Here is an 18,993-nt window from a genome sequence, read left to right as displayed (position 1 = left end):
ATACGGTTATATCCAGGTGAACAAGTCACATGGTAAGAAAGATTTCCTTCCAAGACTGCTGCTCCTTCTGCTATTCATTAAGTTTTCAGCTGATAGCATCCCTGCATATTTTCAGAGCCATCAGCCTCTGGTTTTGGGTATTGCACAGCAGCACAAGCAGTAGCTACTCTTTAGGGGAAAGAGGAAACTGGAGATCTATCACATGTCTAACCAGAAGAGAGGGGAAATGTAGCGTAAAATTTAGTGTAAAGTGTAATTTTAGATGCTAATGCCAAAACACTAATTCCTTTTGTGGCACTAGATTCTGTTACAAAATTCCACAAAATACAAAACTGACTTAAGTAAACAGCACCAGCTTCTGTCAGTGATGTTTCTGGTACACAAGATGTGATAAGCACTGAAGTTTTAGAAAAGGAAGCTCATATATACTCCTGTTTCAAACATATGAGAGAACAATCACACTAACTTTCTGCAAATATAAGCAAAGCCTAAAACTCACAGTTTGCTGAGAGAAAAATGCTAAAACCATTGCAAAACTAATGGAGAATGGAACACCATCCCCACAAACACACACACACAGAATTCATTCAAAGTAAATGAAAGTTGTTTTCTAGGCAGTGCAAAAGAATTTTTGTGTCTAGTTAATATACCAGCTGGAGCAGACTAAAAGCAGGTCCAGGCCCTTTTTAAGTTTTGTACAATGCAAAAAAATGCAGCACTAAGTGGTCTTCTCTGTAGTCTAGAGTCTGTTTTCATTCAGTATCAAAGTACAGCATGGTACTGCTCCCCTGCACTTATTAATACTTTCATGGGAGGATGGTGTTACTAGTTTTTAGTCTAATCTCACTGTATGTTTTTGATTAATGGTAATTTGCAGCTCTTCAGTTAACACTCTCTCCTTCTTCCTTCATAGATTCAGTGTTACTAACAACACTTTGGTGTTAACAGTATTTTCTCTATGTGTTTAAGTTGAAACCAGCACCTCCTCAAATGGTTTGTATTCCTTCCCTTCCCTAAAAAAAAAGAGCTCATCAGCTGAGGAATCCAATACACTCAGTTACAGCAGACCGATGCCCATGAAGAACAGTTATTTCCCCACATTTTAGGAGCTCTTATTTCTTTCCAAATTAGATTTTGGGAAAGTAATATAATAAAATATCCAATATTTCTAAACTGAGAAACTTCCCCTTCCCAAGATGACTGTACTGACAGAACAACAGAGGAAAATCACAGGTTCAGGAACAATGCTAAAGCACATGCTGGGGGATGGTGAGGAGGTGTGACCTCTTAGCACATTTTTCATCACTGTCTTCCTGTTAGTTTATTTGTTATTCTGGTTACTTAACTAGTATTTTGTGCTTTTTCCTGCATGTTGCTTTTAACTTTTCCCAATATGCACTGTTCCAAACAATGCTTTTAATTAATCCCCAAAGATTCATTAAATACTACCTTTTTGTCTGTTTTGGTACGGTTCAGTGCATTCTCTGCATCTCTGGTCCAGATCATTTGAATTCCCAGAAGTCCTATTTGTGCAGGAAACATTGCCTGAAAGTCATACAGTTTAAATCCTGAATCGCTAATGGCCACTGATGCCTGTCTAATGATGGTGTGGATTGTTTTCCTAATCCCATTCAGCAGCTGACCTAACCAGAATTCCACATTGCCCTGAAACAAACAAGAAAATACCTTTAAAGAACTAGTTTATGAATAATTCACAAGGAGAAAAAGCCTTACGTGACTTTTTTCCTGTTCCTTCATACTCCCATTTCCCTCTTTGTTATTCTCTAATTTTTAAAAGATTCTTCACTTCCTTCTGTTCTCCTCCCCTTCTAAAGATACAGGATGCACTTCACATCAGTACTGCTGAAAAAACAGCTAAAATAAATATAACAGAATGACACAAATGTCATGTCCTTTCTGGCCCTTGCTCTTGCTGTTCACATTAGGTTTTCATTCATCTCGTCAAGTACTAGCATGATGCGATATTGTAGGTCTCTAAAACATGAATCTACTTTAAATCAAGTCATGAAAAACTGCAATATATACTTCCATTACCTGAGCTAAAACTGGTTCAATAATATTGACCTGTTCTCCTTCTTGAGATTCAAACAATAAAATCTGGTCGTAGTTTTTTTCATTAAATCCCACTCGGTTAACGTTGTCAAACAGACTTAGTAAATGTGCCTATAACAGAATCAGAAACAAAAAAATAGCTCTATAAACTGATCTGATACGACATTCTTTCTTTGCCTTTAAACCCTGTATTAGAAGATTCTATAAATCTTTCCCTAAGTGAAAGGAATTCTTTCAACTGAATAACAAAATCCTCCATGGCCCTCACTTACTAATATTGACCATAAAAACATTCTTGCCTTCTTACTCCTACCTGAATAGTGTGGGAATCAGATGCTTGACCAAGGATTTCCAGAAGAGCAGGGTCAGATACAAAAAAAAATCTTGGAAATATTAATCGTTTTTTTTCCAAATACCCAGTCAGTGATTTCTGACAGATTTCCAATTGTTCCAGCAAATGTGGTAACAGCTGTGCCAAAGTCTCATCTCCAACACAGCACTGCACAATGTTTGATGTTTCATGCGCTCTCTGCATAATTCTCTGCCATGATTTATCAATTTTTTGAAATCTTCTGGCTTCCTGGAATACATGAAAAATGCATTAGTTCTTCCTCATGTTTGTAAAATTCTAAAAATTAAAGAGACAAGGTAACAGTTTAATATTTCCCTTGCTGTTCAAGTCTTCTTTGCAGGACTAGTATGAATATTTATAGGCATGACTACAATGATTAGTGCTTATAATGACCATCATTTAAATTGCAAGAGAAAGAGTCCAATGGGACAGCCCTCTGGGCACCAAAATTGTCCCTATAAAAGGATTCCAAAATACACCAGAAAACTCAAACAGCAGCCTTCTCAGAAATCAGAGTCTTCTGAATAGCAATACAGAATGTCATGTAACAGCTCCTCCACACGGGTTATAAGAAGTGAACTGTTAGTGGTAATACTTGACAAACAAATCCAGCATAAACAGTCTGAAGCTACTGCACTTGTAAGGTTTATAGATGAAGGGGAACAAATTTGCAAATATTGGCAGCTGGAGAATAAATATTTTTCTGCATTGTGTATACTGACTTTAAAAGCTCTTTCTTCATCTACAACAAATGAAATGTGAATGGAATTGTAAATTATAGGAGAGCTAGAAGAGATCTTAAGAGACCACCCATGATTTGCCTGTCATGAAACAGGATCATACCCATGCAACTCTTGAAAAGCATCTGTCCATCTTGTGTTTAGAGATGCTCAGTGTTGGAGACTCAGAAGCCTCTCTAGGCAATCTTTGCTACTGGTGACTCTGTTTTAATATCTAATTTTAATCTCTCTTGTATGTATGCCAATTACTTCTTATCGTATTCAAAGATGCAGAGAACACATTGTTTTCTTCTGTGGAGAGCAACCCCTATTTTTTTTAAATTATCACATTTACTATTCAAGTTTTTCCCCTCTTTCAAGTCAAATAAGCTTAATTTGGTGAATCTTTTCTTGTGCAGTCATGGATTGCTCCTTATCCTTATCACTCTCTTCTATGCTTTCTCAAATATGTTTGTGTGTTTCTTCAGCCAAATCAGGTACAATGTTCTAGTTATCGGTTATTGCTGCTTATGCATTACACTTTTCTGCATGCACTTTACATACCAGTAATCTAAAACTCATTTTCTGATAATTCTATGAGAAACAGTGTCAAAAGCCTATAAAGTCCTACTGGGTTTCCTCTATCCACAAAGCCCGTTGCCCACCCGAAAAATAAATTAGACTCATTTGACAGGTTTTGCTCCTAACAAATTCACGCTGACCGTTATTCATCTCCCTGTTAACTTCCAGATGCTTACAGACAGTTATTTGTTGCAGTATTCATCCAGGAACTGCAATTAAGTCCATTCATCTATCATTACTCCACTACCAAGCTGTTCCTTCTTCTCTTTTAGAGATAGTCAGCACATTTGCTTTTTTCCAGAATACTTTTCATGTGTCATCCTAGTAACAAGTAGCTTTAGCAGTTACCAAATGTCTCAGCTGTGCTGCAGTACTTGCTCATCTGCAAAAACTGCTTGCTGATTCTCTAATAAACTTTAACAAGATAAACAAGTCTCATAAATTAAAAATACAGAACTTATTGCTATCTTAAATAACAGCTAAGGCTTATAAAACTTAGGGTTACTTTTGGAAACTGTAAGCCTGCAGTTATAAAATATGTGGCCTGAAATACATTAATATTTAACAATTTCCAAATAAACACAGTTTTATCAAGTTATAGTACTGGTTGATCTAGTACTACTGAACTGGGTTGTGTTAGATCTACATTAAAACTTCTCACTAAGAGATGCAAAAGAAAGGATAATTTATTCTGGTATTTCCTACAAGAAGTCAGAGCATTCATTAACTCTTTTGCAGCTGCTGTCAGGGAAGGTCATAATTGCCTTTTGAAGAGGTTACAGTAGTTCACACCAATTAGGACACATGCAGCTGCCCAAGTCTTGCAGCATCTCTCCCTGGGATTTAGTTACACTAAGTCCTAGCAAATAGAGAATTGATACAGAAAATGTGTCATTCTATATAACATAAAGCCTATAAGTACGTATGCCCAGGAAGAAAGGGACATTGGCATATATTGGAGAAGAGACACATCATTGTTTTACCATTAAGTGGTCCTGAGCCTTGCGCTGTCATATGATTTACAAATACTGCGAGCTGACAGGAACATTTGAGTGTGAATTACAAACAATTCTCTTTCCGTAGTTTGAGCAAGTTCTAAGCAGTGCAACCTGACAGACCCCAGAATGGCAAAACTTATTCTGAACTGCCTGTGTGCACCCCACAAAGCTTATATGCATTATATGTGCTGGCACGTAAACTCTATTCTCTTGGTGTAACATACTGCTGTTCACGTCTTGTTATCACAAATCAACATACTTGAGGTAGTTGTTTCGCAATGTCTCCACCAACAAACACAGCTTCAAGGTAAATCCAGAGGTTTTGTACAGTAATCCAATTCTCGATGATCTCTGCAGTATTGGTTAGCTTCTGAACCCACTGTTGTATAGTGGACTTAAACGGTGCATTGTACCTGTGTGAGCATGAGTTACAGGGAAAAAGAACATAAAATAATCATTGTTTACTTTTGAGTTTGATTAGATTTAGACAGTGCACATTCACTCAGTTTTGTACCTGCTGCTCATGAGCGACCCCAGTATCATGAGGCTGTCCTCCATCAAAGCTATTTTCTCTGACATATCTGATCCTTTCAGAAGGAGTTCTCCTCGAGTTTTGAATTGGCCAAAACTGAAAGCTTGAGTACTCCATTCACTGGTGACGTGCTTCAATTTTGCTTCAATATCCTTTTCTTTTACTGCACTGATGCAGATATCCTGTGTAAAATTAAACTAGTATTTACATTCCTTTAAGGCTAATATAATTCATACTCATAAAGACAATCAAAATTCATTGGCTAGATACTGGCTTCACTGTAAGTTCTAGCTAATGAAAATATACATAGAAACACCTCAAAAAAAACCTTTCACACACTTCCCTGGGCAACCTCTCCCTATGCTTGACAACCCTTTTGGTGAAGAAATTTTTACTAATACTCCATCTACCAACAAGTGCCTCACTACAACCTTCTTTCAGGTGAAGATCAGGTCTCCTGTGAGCCACCTTTTGTCCAGGCTAAACAATCCCAGTTCCCTCAGCTGCTCCTCATAAGACTAGCGCTCCAGACCCTTCACCAGCTTTGCTGCCCTTCTTTGCACATGCTCCAGCACCTCAATATCTTTATACTGAGGGGCCCAAAACTGAACACAGTATTAAAGAAGCAGCCTCACCAGTGCCAAGTACAGGGGACTAGCACTAGCACCTTACACTGTGGAAAATTCACTGACTCAGTGATATCTGCAGGCAGGATTTGTATGAAATGTATTAAAATTTGAAGTCAAATATAGTTACTTAGTGAGTTAAAGATAATACTCGTTAACAATCAAAACCAATAAACAGTCCAAGAATAGAGAGCATGTGGACAACATGACTGGCTGCTACTTCTTGAAGACAGTGAGGATAGGATTGTCATAAAATTGATTCTCACATCAGAGAGAAAAGGAGCAGCTACTCAGATTGGACCCCAAATTCAGGTTCAGAAGTGTATTGCATTCCATCACAGGTTTGAAGTCTTGAGTGTAAGGCGATCACTTTGAATCTTTCACATGGCTTAAATGCTTGTCTGGAAATTTGGCACAGCAGAGGTTTGATTTCATGTCTTTTTCTTAAAGTGTTCCTTTGCGGAACAAGACAAATCTGGTCACTACTATGGTGCGACCACAGGTTTAGCTAAGTGACAACAAAACTCATGTTAGAAACTGTTGGGGGTTTCCTCCTTTAATTTTAGCTAAACCTTGTTCTTTCAAAAACTAGTGAGCGTAACTCTAGCATCCTTGCTGGGTAACTACTGTCCCCCAAACAGAGGAGGCAGTAGTTTTGTAGCTTGTGCACATTTCATAAGCCTTCTCATTGCTCTATGCTCCCGTGAAGAGTCATTTTTGAAATATAAAAGAATCTTGTTCTCCTTTAATCCTATATCCTCAAGTTCTACTGTGTTCTATGGATTTTGAGCACTTAACAGGATCAGATTTATATCAACTATTTTTTTTTTCTCTGATGGGACAGTTAAAAGGAAGAAAAGATTGTAAGTGGGCAGAGCCTAAAGCAGAAGAATGACAGAATCACACTACCCTTAAAACAACAGAATTCCTTCTATGGAAGGATTAGTGTAATACTATCCATCCATTTAATCCTTCTCCAGGATAAAAAGGAAATGAATTAGCCATCACTGCTAATACCAGCTTCCAAACTCCATTCTTCAAAAGAATTGTCCAACTAAAGCCAGATTTTTTTAATGTTACAAAGCTGACTAGAAACAGGATTCCAAAAGTACAGAGCCCCAGCTCACAAGCTATTCAATAAAAACAAACAGAAAAGTACTTGTACCTCAATATCTTCTTTATATTTCAATAAAGACGCATCCATTATGTTTTTCAAAGCAAAATTTTCAGAGTCAACATCAAAGTGATGCCCTGTTACTTGTGCGATTCTTTCCCAGTGTCGTAACATCATTGCCTAGAAAAGTCCATGGGAAGATTTTTAAAACTGTAATTTTATTACAACTGGAATGATCACATACTTTTGCACTGCATCTTTTAAACAAATGGAAGAGTCTTGATTTCCATTCCACTGAAAACTTTAATAGTTCTTCTAATCATATTATGAAATCTTTTCTTTTACTTTTCTGTAACTAAGTCTAACTAGATTTTTGCCATAAATGTAGCTGCTTTTTTTCTAATACAAAGAATATGGAAAGCATCTTATAACCATACAACTTAGTCTTCAATAAAGATTTTCAAGTGAATCATATCTCCAAATTACTATGCTGAACATACTTTGTTTGCCATCATTTCAAGCAAAGGACAGCTCTCCATGAAGTCATCAATTTTTTTTTTTAGGTCTCGAAAAGCTTGCCATTCCTTCAATGCTTTTGGTAACTTACGGATTCTTTAAAAAGCACAAAAAAAGAAGAAATATTTTAGTCTTAATAATCACAATCCATCATTTAATAGCACAATATCTTCTCATCTTTCAACCAATGGACCAGTAGCCTGTAAATAAAAATCACACTAGAACAGTTTGGTTTCTATTTCAGTTTGACTTAAAAGTTTTTCAGTGTCATTGTTTCACCATAAATTTGAAAATGCCCCCCATTTTGTAAACAGGAAAAAGGACTAAACACCATATACTTTTTCAAGCAAAATAAAGAGCCTCTTAAACCCAAACTGACCTGCTTGCAAACCCCAAAACACTTCTGTTTCAATCAAGCAAGTCCTATTTTATACCTAGTATGTATGAAAGATCTTTAAAGAACAACTTCATTTTATGCATGATTTGAAGGTAAAAAAAAACCCTGAAAATTAGGAACTTCTTGTACTATGACTTGTCACAGCTCCATTTGCCTTTAGCAAGTCATGCCAATTTTCATCTGCCAAAGCTATAGACCAAAGACTGACAGCCGTTCTTTTACAGCTCAGTGGCAGAAATGAAAAGCTGCATAAAATGAACACATAATGAAGAATTCCTTTGCAGAAATTCTCCATTTTCACAGCTCGAAATGAGACAGATCTGTCACGCAACACTGGAGCACATGTGAATTCTTCACTACTTCGCTGGTAAAAGGTAGAGGAACATACGCACGCTGTCACAGCACTGCAATAATCACTGTAGTGTTTCATCTTGAATCCAACAACAGACAGTATTAAATATGCTGGAGAAAAGTATTGCAAAATGCAAAATTACCCTCCATCATAAAGAGGTAAGGCATTAAGACGCAGTTCCTGGCTACTTCTACACTGAGAAGCAACAAAACTTTGTCTCAGGCTGGTGATTAGAAAGTGAATCTCTTACTCTGGTTATAAGAATAGCTTTTTTTCTTTATCTTAGCCTCAGCAAGTTCCATGAGTTATACAGTATGTTAAAAGACTACTCCATTGATGAGATTTACATTTCCTTCTTAATTTTACTGGATATTCTCTTCACACTACATTACAGTAAAACCTAAAAACTTCTCTCTAGCTCTTACTATAAACTTCTATAATGTTCCCCATCACACGCATTTTCTCTAAATATTTTTCCTTTTTATGTCTTTTTAAAATTGATTTATTTTCACCTACAGTTGCTTTTGTGATTCTTCTTGTTGGGATTGTAGGTATTCTATTCTATTACTTTTTCTTAAAGGGTTAGCAAAAAAAGAACATTAAAGAACCATGCATATTTTCCCAACTATGCTAAAACACTAACTGCATTTCCAGTAGTCTTGCTCCTTTCCTAACAGAGCATATCATCTTAGTTATTTCTGTGGGTACCCCCTGTACATTGTTTAAATTTCTCCACCTTCAAAGAGGACATATTGATGCAATTATGCTAGCAAGCCTGCCAAAGGAAAGCAAGTACTGGGTTAGACTTCTATTACAAAATAGTATTTACTGACTATTGGTGGTCACCTTGCTCCAAAAATAGCCCAAAACATGACAGGAAAAAAAAAGTTGTATGTAAAGTAAAAAGCAAAATACGTAACTTTCCAAACTGTTCTCATGCAATGGCTTCCTTCAGAATTTCATGAGAAGGAAGCACTAAGAGAGTCGTACAACCTGAAAAATTTAATTAGCTATAGAAAAAATGATTATGCGGATTCCAGATTTCTAGTGAAATTATTTATAGATATTGTCCAAATGCAGAAGTATATATATTTTACAGGATCAGATCTTTTTTACTATTATTCAAAAATATGAGCGGGTTTTTTTTTCCAATTAATGGCTAGAAGACAGTTTATTTACTTTTTATTCCAAAAAAGAAGAAAATCTCCGCCCTCATCCTTCAGTGTGTCCAGAAACAGACCCTGCTAAAATGGTGACACACTCAAAATACCATATGACTAAAAAGCCTGAGAACAAGTAACATTTCCTATGTATTTCAAAGATTTGGGAGAAGATGAAAACCACAGATTTTATCTCAGTTTTCTAAATAATACCAAAACATAAGTGAAGTCTCTCTCAGGTCACACTGGAGAATCCAAAATCAAAACTACTGGTGAAGCAGAGACACACACACTGTCTGCTCCAGAAGAAAGGCTGATCTGCTGAAGAGAAAGCCCTTTATATTGAGTATGAACTTGTCTCAACAGAAATCAATAAGAAAGTGATCAGAACCACTGTGCAAAGAGGTGAAGAAAAAGCTAATAGAAAAATAATAAAGAAGAAAGAAAACAGAGAAACGGTTCACTTTTTTTTTTGCAATAGATACGCACAATATAAAAATATTGCACATTTATTTTCTAGCTTTTGCATGCAATTTGGTTCTGACACAGAGTCTGTAATTCCCATTAAAAGTAAAACATAGAGTGGTACAGATAACTACTCTTGAGGGGATGAACGCACAGAATACTAGAGACCTACATAAAGACCCACCACTCTCAACAAGCCTAAAGTGACTCAGAGAGCGAGCTAAGTAAGTTCACACAGCAGCTGCACATTGCACCCCAGTCTGCAAATAATGCAGCTGTGCTAAGCACTTGAGGAAGCCTAAGCTTGAAATAAACTAACAGATTTTTGTCCCTCAGGGCAATTTGCACAAGATAATTAACACAGAAAGCTGAGAAATAAAAATTGTATGCATTTCAACAAATAACAACTTACCTGTTTTGAAAATCCAGAAGTTCGTTGTTAATCTTTTCAATATTTAAATCATTCCAAAGTGTTTCATTGTATCCATCGATACTATCAGTAACTGAATTATAAAGACTGTAAAGCTTCTGAAGCAATGAAAGCTCACGCTTAATTCTGTGCAATTCAGGATACTCTGTTTCAAATTTTAAGAGAAGAAATTTTTGAATGCTAATTAGGCACAACTGTATTCATGAACACAAAACCTCATGTATTTCTAAGCCTGGTATTTAATAAATGTCTGAAATAAGATTTGCAGTCTTTTTGTTTCTAGTAAGATAAACTTTTCCAGGCACATTCCGTAAGTACATCAGATTTTGATGCACAGTGATTTTTTATATTCATGTTTTTTTAATAAATATTCTTCTATAACAGTAAATGTTATTTTATAAGGGAGGTGCTACACCTATCTCTGTGAGAAAGATAATGTTGAAAAAACAGTTGAAATGGCAAAGGAATGCACTACAACTTTATATAAGAACTAAAATATTCCTTATATTAATTTGTGCTATTTACCTAAGAGGTAGAGGTTGGGGATGGCGGTGTGTGCTTTCAAAATAAATATACAGAACTTATTACCGAAAAAAAAGTATTTTAAATGCACCTCCTTAACAGAAGTGTTTTGGCTAGTTTCTCTCATATCTTCAGGAATTTCTAGTTAAATATATTGTGATTATTGCATAGCCTTCAGATAGGAAAATATGCTGAATTTGGTATGTATGAATTAAAGTGCTTATCATACATTCTGCTGTAACTTTAATTCACATCATGGTCTTCCGAACTAGAAGTATGTCTGACTAGGTCACATAAGGATATTACAGATCAGTTGCTCAGCCCAAGGGAATTCATTATATATCTGGAGCAGGGACAACTTGAGTACTTCAGCAACATGTTTCCCAAATTTAGACTTAGAAGAAAAGAAATGGGAGATGTGCATAGCTCTGAACAGAAAAAAACAAGAGAGCTAAGCAGCTGGACCTTGTGATACATGGAATAGTGCAATATTTTTCCACCTGATGTTTATGCATGTGCAGACCGAGATCCAGTTTCCCACAGCTGCTTTTCATAGGAAAGACAATCATAATTTACTGCAAGGAATTTTTCTACAATACATCCAGCACTGAATGCATTTAGCAGGACCCACAAATAAAAAATACTACCTGGGATAAGGTATCCATATCCCCTAAGAAACTACCTGTGATGGGAAGACCAAACAATTCTTCCCCACGAGAAAGAGAGATACATTTCCTCCACAGTTCATCAAATTTGGCTTGAAAGATCTGTAATCTGTCACTTGCTTCACGGGGAGGTACATTCATCTCACTGGGGCCCCTGTAAAAACGAAACAAATTCAGTGCAAGTACCAACCAATACAGACTTCACAGAGAAGCACATCAGAACCCAGACCTTGCTTACTGAACTGTATGCAATATTTTCTAACATTTTTTCTAGAAATTTTCACAAAAGACACTAAAAGAGAAAATGCAAAGTATATCATAGAATCACAGAATCACCAGGTTGGAAAAGATCCCTTCGATCATCGAGTCCAGCCATTCCTATGAATCACTCAACCATGCCTCTCAGCACCTCATCCACCCATCTTTTAAACACCTCCAGGGAAGGTGACTCAACCACCTCCCTGGGCATCCTTGGCCAGTGCCAAATAACCCTTTCCGTGAAAAACTTTTTCCTAATGTCCAGCCTGAACCTCCCCTGGCGGAGCTTGAGGCCATTCCCTCTTGTCCTGTCCCCTGTCACTTGGGAGAAGAGCCCAGCTCCCTCCTCTCCACAACCTCCTTTCAGGTAGTTGTAGAGAGCAATGAGGTCTCCCCTCAGCCTCCTCTTCTCCAGGCTAAACACCCCCAGCTCTCTCAGCTGCTCCTCATAAGGCCTGTTCCCCAGCCCCTTCCCCAGCTTCATTGCTCTTCTCTGGACTCGCTCCAGAGCCTCAACATCCTTCTTGTGGTGAGGGGCCCAGAACTGAACACAGGATTCGAGGAGCGGTCTCACCAGCGCCGAGTACAGAGGGAGAATAACCTCCCTGGACCTGCTGGCCGCAGCGTTTCTGATACAAGCCAAGATGCCATTGGCCTCTACAACACTGAAATCATGGGAATAAATCTGTGACAAAAAGAATATCTACCCATCTTATAATTAGCCTGAAATTAGTTTTTTTTATCAGGTGTCATATATACATTGAGGCTGTGCTGTGTTTATCTTCTGAAGCTTTTTTTGATACACCACTTCTGAACAAAAACCAATGAAGCATAATTGCATTGCACCAAAGGTCACCTACTTTTCATCATAATCTTTGTAAAATTCTGCAGTATCCGTCTGGAATTTTTGAACACCACTCAGCAAATCTGTTTTCATGTTTGGCTGTACCTTCAGCAACACGTCTTCAACCTGCAATGCCTACATGCAGATAAAGAGGAAAAAAAAAGGCATAAAAGAAGCAGGAAAAATGCAGAGTTTTAAGCAGGAAAAGTTTTGTTCTAGCAGTCCGTCGGGCTGAAATTAACTTAGCTATATATATATTATTTGATAAAAAATACAGCTACAATACCTGTGCATTCAGGTTCTTCCAGGCATAAGCCAATCCATCTACTCTTTCTGTATTTCCATCTTGAAAGAACAGATTGTATTTATGAAGCGCGGCATAAGATTCTTCTATAGGTCCAACAGTCATGTCAATTTTAATCTCATTCTCTCGGATTTCCTTTAGTGTTTCCATTGCTCCCCGTACATCATCAAGGTCATGGATAGGTCTGTTTAATCTCTTGCTAACATTTTCAATGAATAAATAAATTTCATCCATGTCTGTAGCAGCCTTTTTATTCAAAGCTAATCCAAATGTTCTTTGTCTTGAGCGGCATTCCTGAATTAAGGCTATTTTCAATGACTCCGTCACAATTTCCAAACATCCCAGTACATAATGATTTGGCAGTTCTCTGATTTGCATTTCTAATTGCTAAGACAAACACAAGTGCTCAGCTTTCAATTTCACTACAATTTCTCTGAACAGTTCATTGTTATTAAAGATACAATACTTACAGAAAAGTATCTGATTTGAGTTTGGAATTCAGCCATTGTTGGTTTAGAATCTATAAATTCCCTCACTTTTTCCTCTGGTTCCTATATAAGAAAAGTTTATTTTCATTATTATTTAGCATTGGTATTACAATAATCTATGGGAGACCCAGATGCCTGATATAATGTATAAAAACAATAGATCTCTCTCTAAAAGGGCTTAAGATATAAGCATTAAGGTAAAATTATGTCACTTGAACTGCTTTTCCTGCCTCTTAACTGTTTGCACAGTACTTGAAATTATCAGTAACTCAAAACGTGGCACACATAAGGATAACTCTTATCCGTCCAAATATTACTACAACTTTTACAATGCTAAAATTTTGCTGGAAATACTTCCTTCCCAGTCCCTCTTTGGTCTGCAAATGCCCAAAAGCAGCTGACATTCTCTAACCGGTATTTAAATGGTAGCAATGGTACTCAGCCATCTTCACTCTTCCTGAAACAGTGTATTTAACTGCAATTGCTAGGTACAGATGGCTGGGCCATTTGGTGCATGGACAGTTAGGCAGGGAAGGATGGATCTAAGGGAGGAGGGGGCATTTAGCTTGTTGACGCTTGTTTAAAGGCAAGAGAACACTGAGCATCTCTCCTTTTCAGAAGGCAGGCCAGCCTCTGCAGAGGTGAGAACTTCGGTGTCATCAGCTCAATAAATGTGATGGATTCTCTATTCCAGGCAAATTATCTTCACCCAACTCAATGACATTCACCTACAGTCTTCACTCTGAGGTCCCTGAGAAACTACTATGGCCAATAACAAGTTACCAGTGACAGCTCCCAGAAATTATAAAGGCTGGGGACGGGGTGAGGTGTGGAACAGTGCCAACTCTTAAGGAATTTTAAGGTTAAGGAGCAGATTAATTGACTATTTTAGAAGATTTTAGTAAAAAAGAAACATTATCATGCTACTGCATCATCCAATCTGATTGTGCCTTCTGTAGGTGAAACAACATAACATCAGTATGTGGTTAGCTCAAACAATCTCTCCAAAAACTGAGGTAATTAAGTATTAACATTTGGAACTTCAGAAGCCACGAAGAGGTGAAAATGCCCTGTCTTAGCCTGAATACTAACTGCAAAAGAGGCAGTTGTGGGAAAGTGGGCACCGATGAGTTGCTTTAGAAGGGGAAGTTAAAAATAAGATTACTCCTGTTTTGATTGCTTGTTTCTCAGCCTAACAAAAGCACCTGTGATAACTATGACCAGAAGTTGTCCATCAACATAGCTGAATTTCACTAGTCAGAATGTAAACAGTATTTTATTTCATGAAACATCTCCTCCCCAAAAAAAACTGCTCAGAGCTTTACTGTTTATGTGACCGGATCCACTTCCTAATGAAGACAACTCCATCAGCCCAGATTCTTTTCTGTTTGGAATCCTTACTGCTGAAAATTTCTCCTATATTTAGTTTATAATTTTTGTAAACAGGTAGAAAATCTGCTTTCAGCAGTGGCTGGTGAAGAAGAACTAGTCAGCTTAATATTCAGGAGCAGTTTTGTAGTCCGCAATTTCTCTGAGAGTATGCTAAATTATTCTTTTTTACAACCTATGCAGGCAAGATGAGGTGAGAAAGATGCATAAACATATGAGAGCATAAGCTTGTTTATGCTCCAACGTTCTTTTTTGTTCTTCTGCTTTCTTCCTCAGATGGTTTCATTAGTAAAGAATGACAAGTTCTGGCCAACACAAGAGTGGAGGTATTACGGGTATGTGGATTCCATCACAGAACTAATGCTTCTTACTGAGAACAGTCCTTCCTTATGCAACCCAAAAGTTTATTTAGAAGATTACACAACATAGCAACATATTTTCTTAAGTATGCATTTAACCTCGTTCCAGATGCTTGAAAATGCAGAAAAGCTGTTCAGAAGATCCGATGCTTCAGTTTTAAGAGATGAAATAATTGTACTTAATTGGATCATCACTTTGTTTACATCCTTATGCTCGATGATCTGCTTGTCTAAAGGTTTCAGTGCCACCATCCCAGTGAGTTTGCTCTCATCACCTAGCTCTACAGCAACAGCTTGTTCAATCTGGAATAAGTTAAACAAGAAAAGAATATTTATTTTTTTTTTTTTACGTTATGGAATGCCTAATAATGCACACACAATAAGTACTTCTAAGAACAGCTAGAAATTTCAGAGAACGCACCTGCAACAAGACTCCCTGTTCTTAGCCTGGATTTTCACAGAACAGTAGTTCTAGTATTAAAGCTGATTTTATAAAAAATTGCCATGTGGAGCTCTATATGAATAGTCTCTGAATGACATCTGTCAAATATGCATCATATACAACTGTGCTGTTTCCTGCTCCTACACAACTGCTCAGGTCTTCCTGCTTTCTTTAGTGTAGAATAACAATCTCTACCCATTTTTGGCCAAAAAGAAGTACTGGAGGCAATGGAGCGTTGGCTTCTTGGAAATAAGCAAACAATTCTGCTTGAGGAAATTGAATTCAACCCACTTTCTCCTACTCTGTTGGGTTTTTTTTCATTATTATTTACTTTCAGGGCTTGAATGGCTTTTTTTCACTGAAATGAACTGATCTATTTTTCATGTCAGATTGATGTAACAGGAAGATATTTTTACAAAGATACTTCTCAGCACAGATCTACATAGGTCTGTATTTCATTACCAGAAGAGAGAATTAAGACTATTTGATTACCGCTACTGTGCGTTTCGGTACAAATTTCAATTCTATCCATACCTCAGACCTCCCCAAGGTTTTAGTGCTCAATTTAATGCCAATTAAAGTATTTCTGTTGTATTTATGCTAGCATTATAGGTGCTGTACTCAGCCTGAAAGTTTAACCTGAAATAAGTTTTTGCCTGGGAAGAGTGATCATAATTTATACTCAGCTAGGAGCATCCACGGATAATCCTCACATGTTCTCTACAATATCATCATCATACTTCAGCAATATTTTAAAAATATTCTTTAAAGGCAACCTTTGATTTTAATTCTGAAACCCACCAAACATAAGGTTTATGAATTATCATTCTTATGTTCAATTACTTGGTACAGAGATGAAAAGCTAAGCTTTCACTTAAAAGGAAAACCCACCAGATTACAAGTCAAAGTATTGGTACGGAACATACTTTTAAGAGATAAATGTTAACCAAAATACTACAATTCTACAATAGTTAAAATAAAATTCTCACCTGCTGCTGGTTATGATGTAAGTAGGCAAATTTCCACAGGGGAATATCTTTGGCTATTGATAATATGATACTTACTGCTTTGTTTACAGCACTCTGAAAACAGCAAAACATTCATCTTAAGCACAAAGAGATTATGACAAATAAGAAGGGGGAAAGGGAGGAAAAAAAGAAGAACGGGATCCTCCAAACAGTATCATATGTAAAAATTATACCTCTGTCTTTACAGGAAATATTCTAATAAGCATGAAGGAGGATCACCCAAAACACATTTTATAAGGGCAAAGAGTACCTGCTAAAGATTTATCACAGTCCTTCTACATTTATGTGATTTTCAAACAAGAATGTAAGAGCGCTTTATGAACAGCAATCATGAATCACTGGGGATCATAATTATAGTACTATTACCCCTTAAATTGGCTATAAATATAGTTATTTATTGTTAACAATTAAAGTTTTCACATTCACACCAGAATGCCTGAATACCTTCGGCTGAATTTGTGACAGTATCATCTATGATATATATAAGCAGCTATGTAAATTATTATTTAACTTCTTCTGTCATTTTTCAATTATGCTTTGTAGTCTGATTTCCTATTCTCAACACCACGAAGGCTCCAAATGAAATCTGAGTAAGAATTCAACTGTTGTTTTAGAGAGTGACAATGCTAAATGCAAAGTCCACAAATCGACACTATAAACAACTAATACTTTGTGAGTACTTTCAGACGTGATAGGAAACCATAAGCACACATGTAAGAATTAGTACAGGCTTAAACTAATGTTCACATTTTTCCAGACTTTGGGACTTCATGCTGGTAATACTTTTCTTTACAATTCACTACTGCAGAAATCTGATTCATTAATGATATTTTAAATTCATAACATCATTTTATACTTGGAAAGAGTTTAAGTAGATCAGGAATTCAAATCAGGCTGTATCAATGGCATTAATTTTTAATTTTGCATTCACTTTGAAACGTTTGCCTCTAAGCAGAGGGTTGTGACCATAAACTACTGAGCTTTTAGGAATACAACTCCTTCTACAGCCCTGTATAACAAACCTGATCAGTGTTTTCGTGCCCTTAACATTCAATGATGTCTCAAACTCAAGTTAACTTCTAATCTTTCTTTTCCTTCCTTTTAGTTCTTATGCCAAATTAAACTTGCATATGTTGTTTCTAAACAATACATTTATAAATGTTTTACCATAAATGACTGAGATGTGCAATTATTTTTTTACCTGAATATCTTTGAGACTTGGTCTCAAGACCACATGTGGAATAGCCAGTTGAATTTCAGCTTTGAACAAAGGAACCCTCTGTGTCTCTACAAACTTGGTCACCTCATGTCTAGAGTCAACAACATGCAATCGATGTCTTAAGGACTCTAAAGAAATCTTCATGCCTAAACAAATACAGAATACAAGTGAGGTTGCATTTTTTCACCACAATAAGCTTGGGAAAAAAATCTTAATATTATTTTTAAAAGATTAAACATATTTGAAAAAGACAGACTCACATCTGACCAAAGAGTCAGTATTTTTCTGACAAAGCTGTCCCATCAGATTATAGTAACTACAGGACAAGCATCCTTGGCAACGTGTTTTCTGTTTCATGTCGAGATGGGTACAGGTATATGAATCCTAAAGAGTTAAAGGGAAATTCTTTAGGAAAATAACCATATTATCCAGCATGTAAGTGAAATATCAAGTACCTGACTAGGTTATAAAAGTTTACTTTTTATATTGCCAAGGTCTTCTTACCTCCAGAGTTGATCCAGCATCTGCTTTCATCCTGTGCTTAAGAATATCTACCAGTTCATGCACAGAGCGTTCCACTTGCTGACTCTGTCTACAAAAACAACCTTAGAGTCACCCCCAGGGAATAAAACATAAGGAATACTCTCTATAAGGATTGCTCTATAAGGAATACTCTCAATAAGGATTGCTCTTTTTCAAGCACACAAACCCAGTCCCACTGCACTGTGAACTGTTTCCATTGCTTGGGCATACAGAGAATGTAAGACATTGAGATATGCAGACTATCAAGAAGCCCTTTTGTCAGACTTTGTTATATATGATTCAACTAGAATTCATAATAATTAAAGAAAAATAAGTTATTTTCCAGCTATAATTAATAAAATAGGCTTATCACAATGATACAGTAGGATAATCTGTGAAATCAGAATCAGTAAAATAAAAAGTAAATAGAAGGCATCTTATTTTGTACAGTAAGCATAGACATCTTTTTGGAGAAGAACTGAAGTACTATTCTACTGTAACTTGGAAAATAGGCACAGGCCAAAGAATCTGAAGCATTGGGAGAGTGGAAAGTCTTACGTTAGCTAGGTAGCACTAAGAATTAAGCAAATAACATGAGGATGTGATTTCAAGTCTTATCTATCTTCATTTTTGTTGC

The 18,993-nt window shown here is 36.6% G+C and overlaps 1 protein-coding gene across 1 annotated transcript in view; it reads right to left on the bottom strand.

Annotated features, from left to right (window-relative positions):
- The window catches only part of LOC138718786 (dynein axonemal heavy chain 5-like), a 148,716-nt gene that overhangs the window by 104,513 nt on the left and 25,210 nt on the right, over nucleotides 1-18,993 (bottom strand). Inside the window, exons 22-38 of the mRNA XM_069853348.1 lie at nucleotides 18,339-18,426; nucleotides 18,095-18,218; nucleotides 17,817-17,980; nucleotides 16,577-16,669; nucleotides 15,245-15,448; nucleotides 13,380-13,460; nucleotides 12,892-13,296; nucleotides 12,622-12,740; nucleotides 11,521-11,657; nucleotides 10,299-10,461; nucleotides 7,497-7,608; nucleotides 7,048-7,176; nucleotides 5,239-5,438; nucleotides 4,984-5,137; nucleotides 2,387-2,653; nucleotides 2,056-2,184; nucleotides 1,450-1,665 (exon numbers count right to left, since the gene is read on the bottom strand). Of these exons, the coding sequence (XP_069709449.1) occupies nucleotides 1,450-1,665; nucleotides 2,056-2,184; nucleotides 2,387-2,653; nucleotides 4,984-5,137; nucleotides 5,239-5,438; nucleotides 7,048-7,176; nucleotides 7,497-7,608; nucleotides 10,299-10,461; nucleotides 11,521-11,657; nucleotides 12,622-12,740; nucleotides 12,892-13,296; nucleotides 13,380-13,460; nucleotides 15,245-15,448; nucleotides 16,577-16,669; nucleotides 17,817-17,980; nucleotides 18,095-18,218; nucleotides 18,339-18,426 (2,785 nt within the window). The remainder of the gene's footprint in view (nucleotides 1-1,449; nucleotides 1,666-2,055; nucleotides 2,185-2,386; nucleotides 2,654-4,983; nucleotides 5,138-5,238; nucleotides 5,439-7,047; nucleotides 7,177-7,496; nucleotides 7,609-10,298; nucleotides 10,462-11,520; nucleotides 11,658-12,621; nucleotides 12,741-12,891; nucleotides 13,297-13,379; nucleotides 13,461-15,244; nucleotides 15,449-16,576; nucleotides 16,670-17,816; nucleotides 17,981-18,094; nucleotides 18,219-18,338; nucleotides 18,427-18,993) is intronic.

Source organism: Phaenicophaeus curvirostris, chromosome 3 (genome assembly GCF_032191515.1).
Source record: "Phaenicophaeus curvirostris isolate KB17595 chromosome 3, BPBGC_Pcur_1.0, whole genome shotgun sequence".
NCBI classification, from domain to species: domain Eukaryota; kingdom Metazoa; phylum Chordata; class Aves; order Cuculiformes; family Cuculidae; genus Phaenicophaeus; species Phaenicophaeus curvirostris.
Note: the sequence above shows the minus strand (reverse complement) of the source record. Positions and strands in the feature narration are given on the sequence as shown.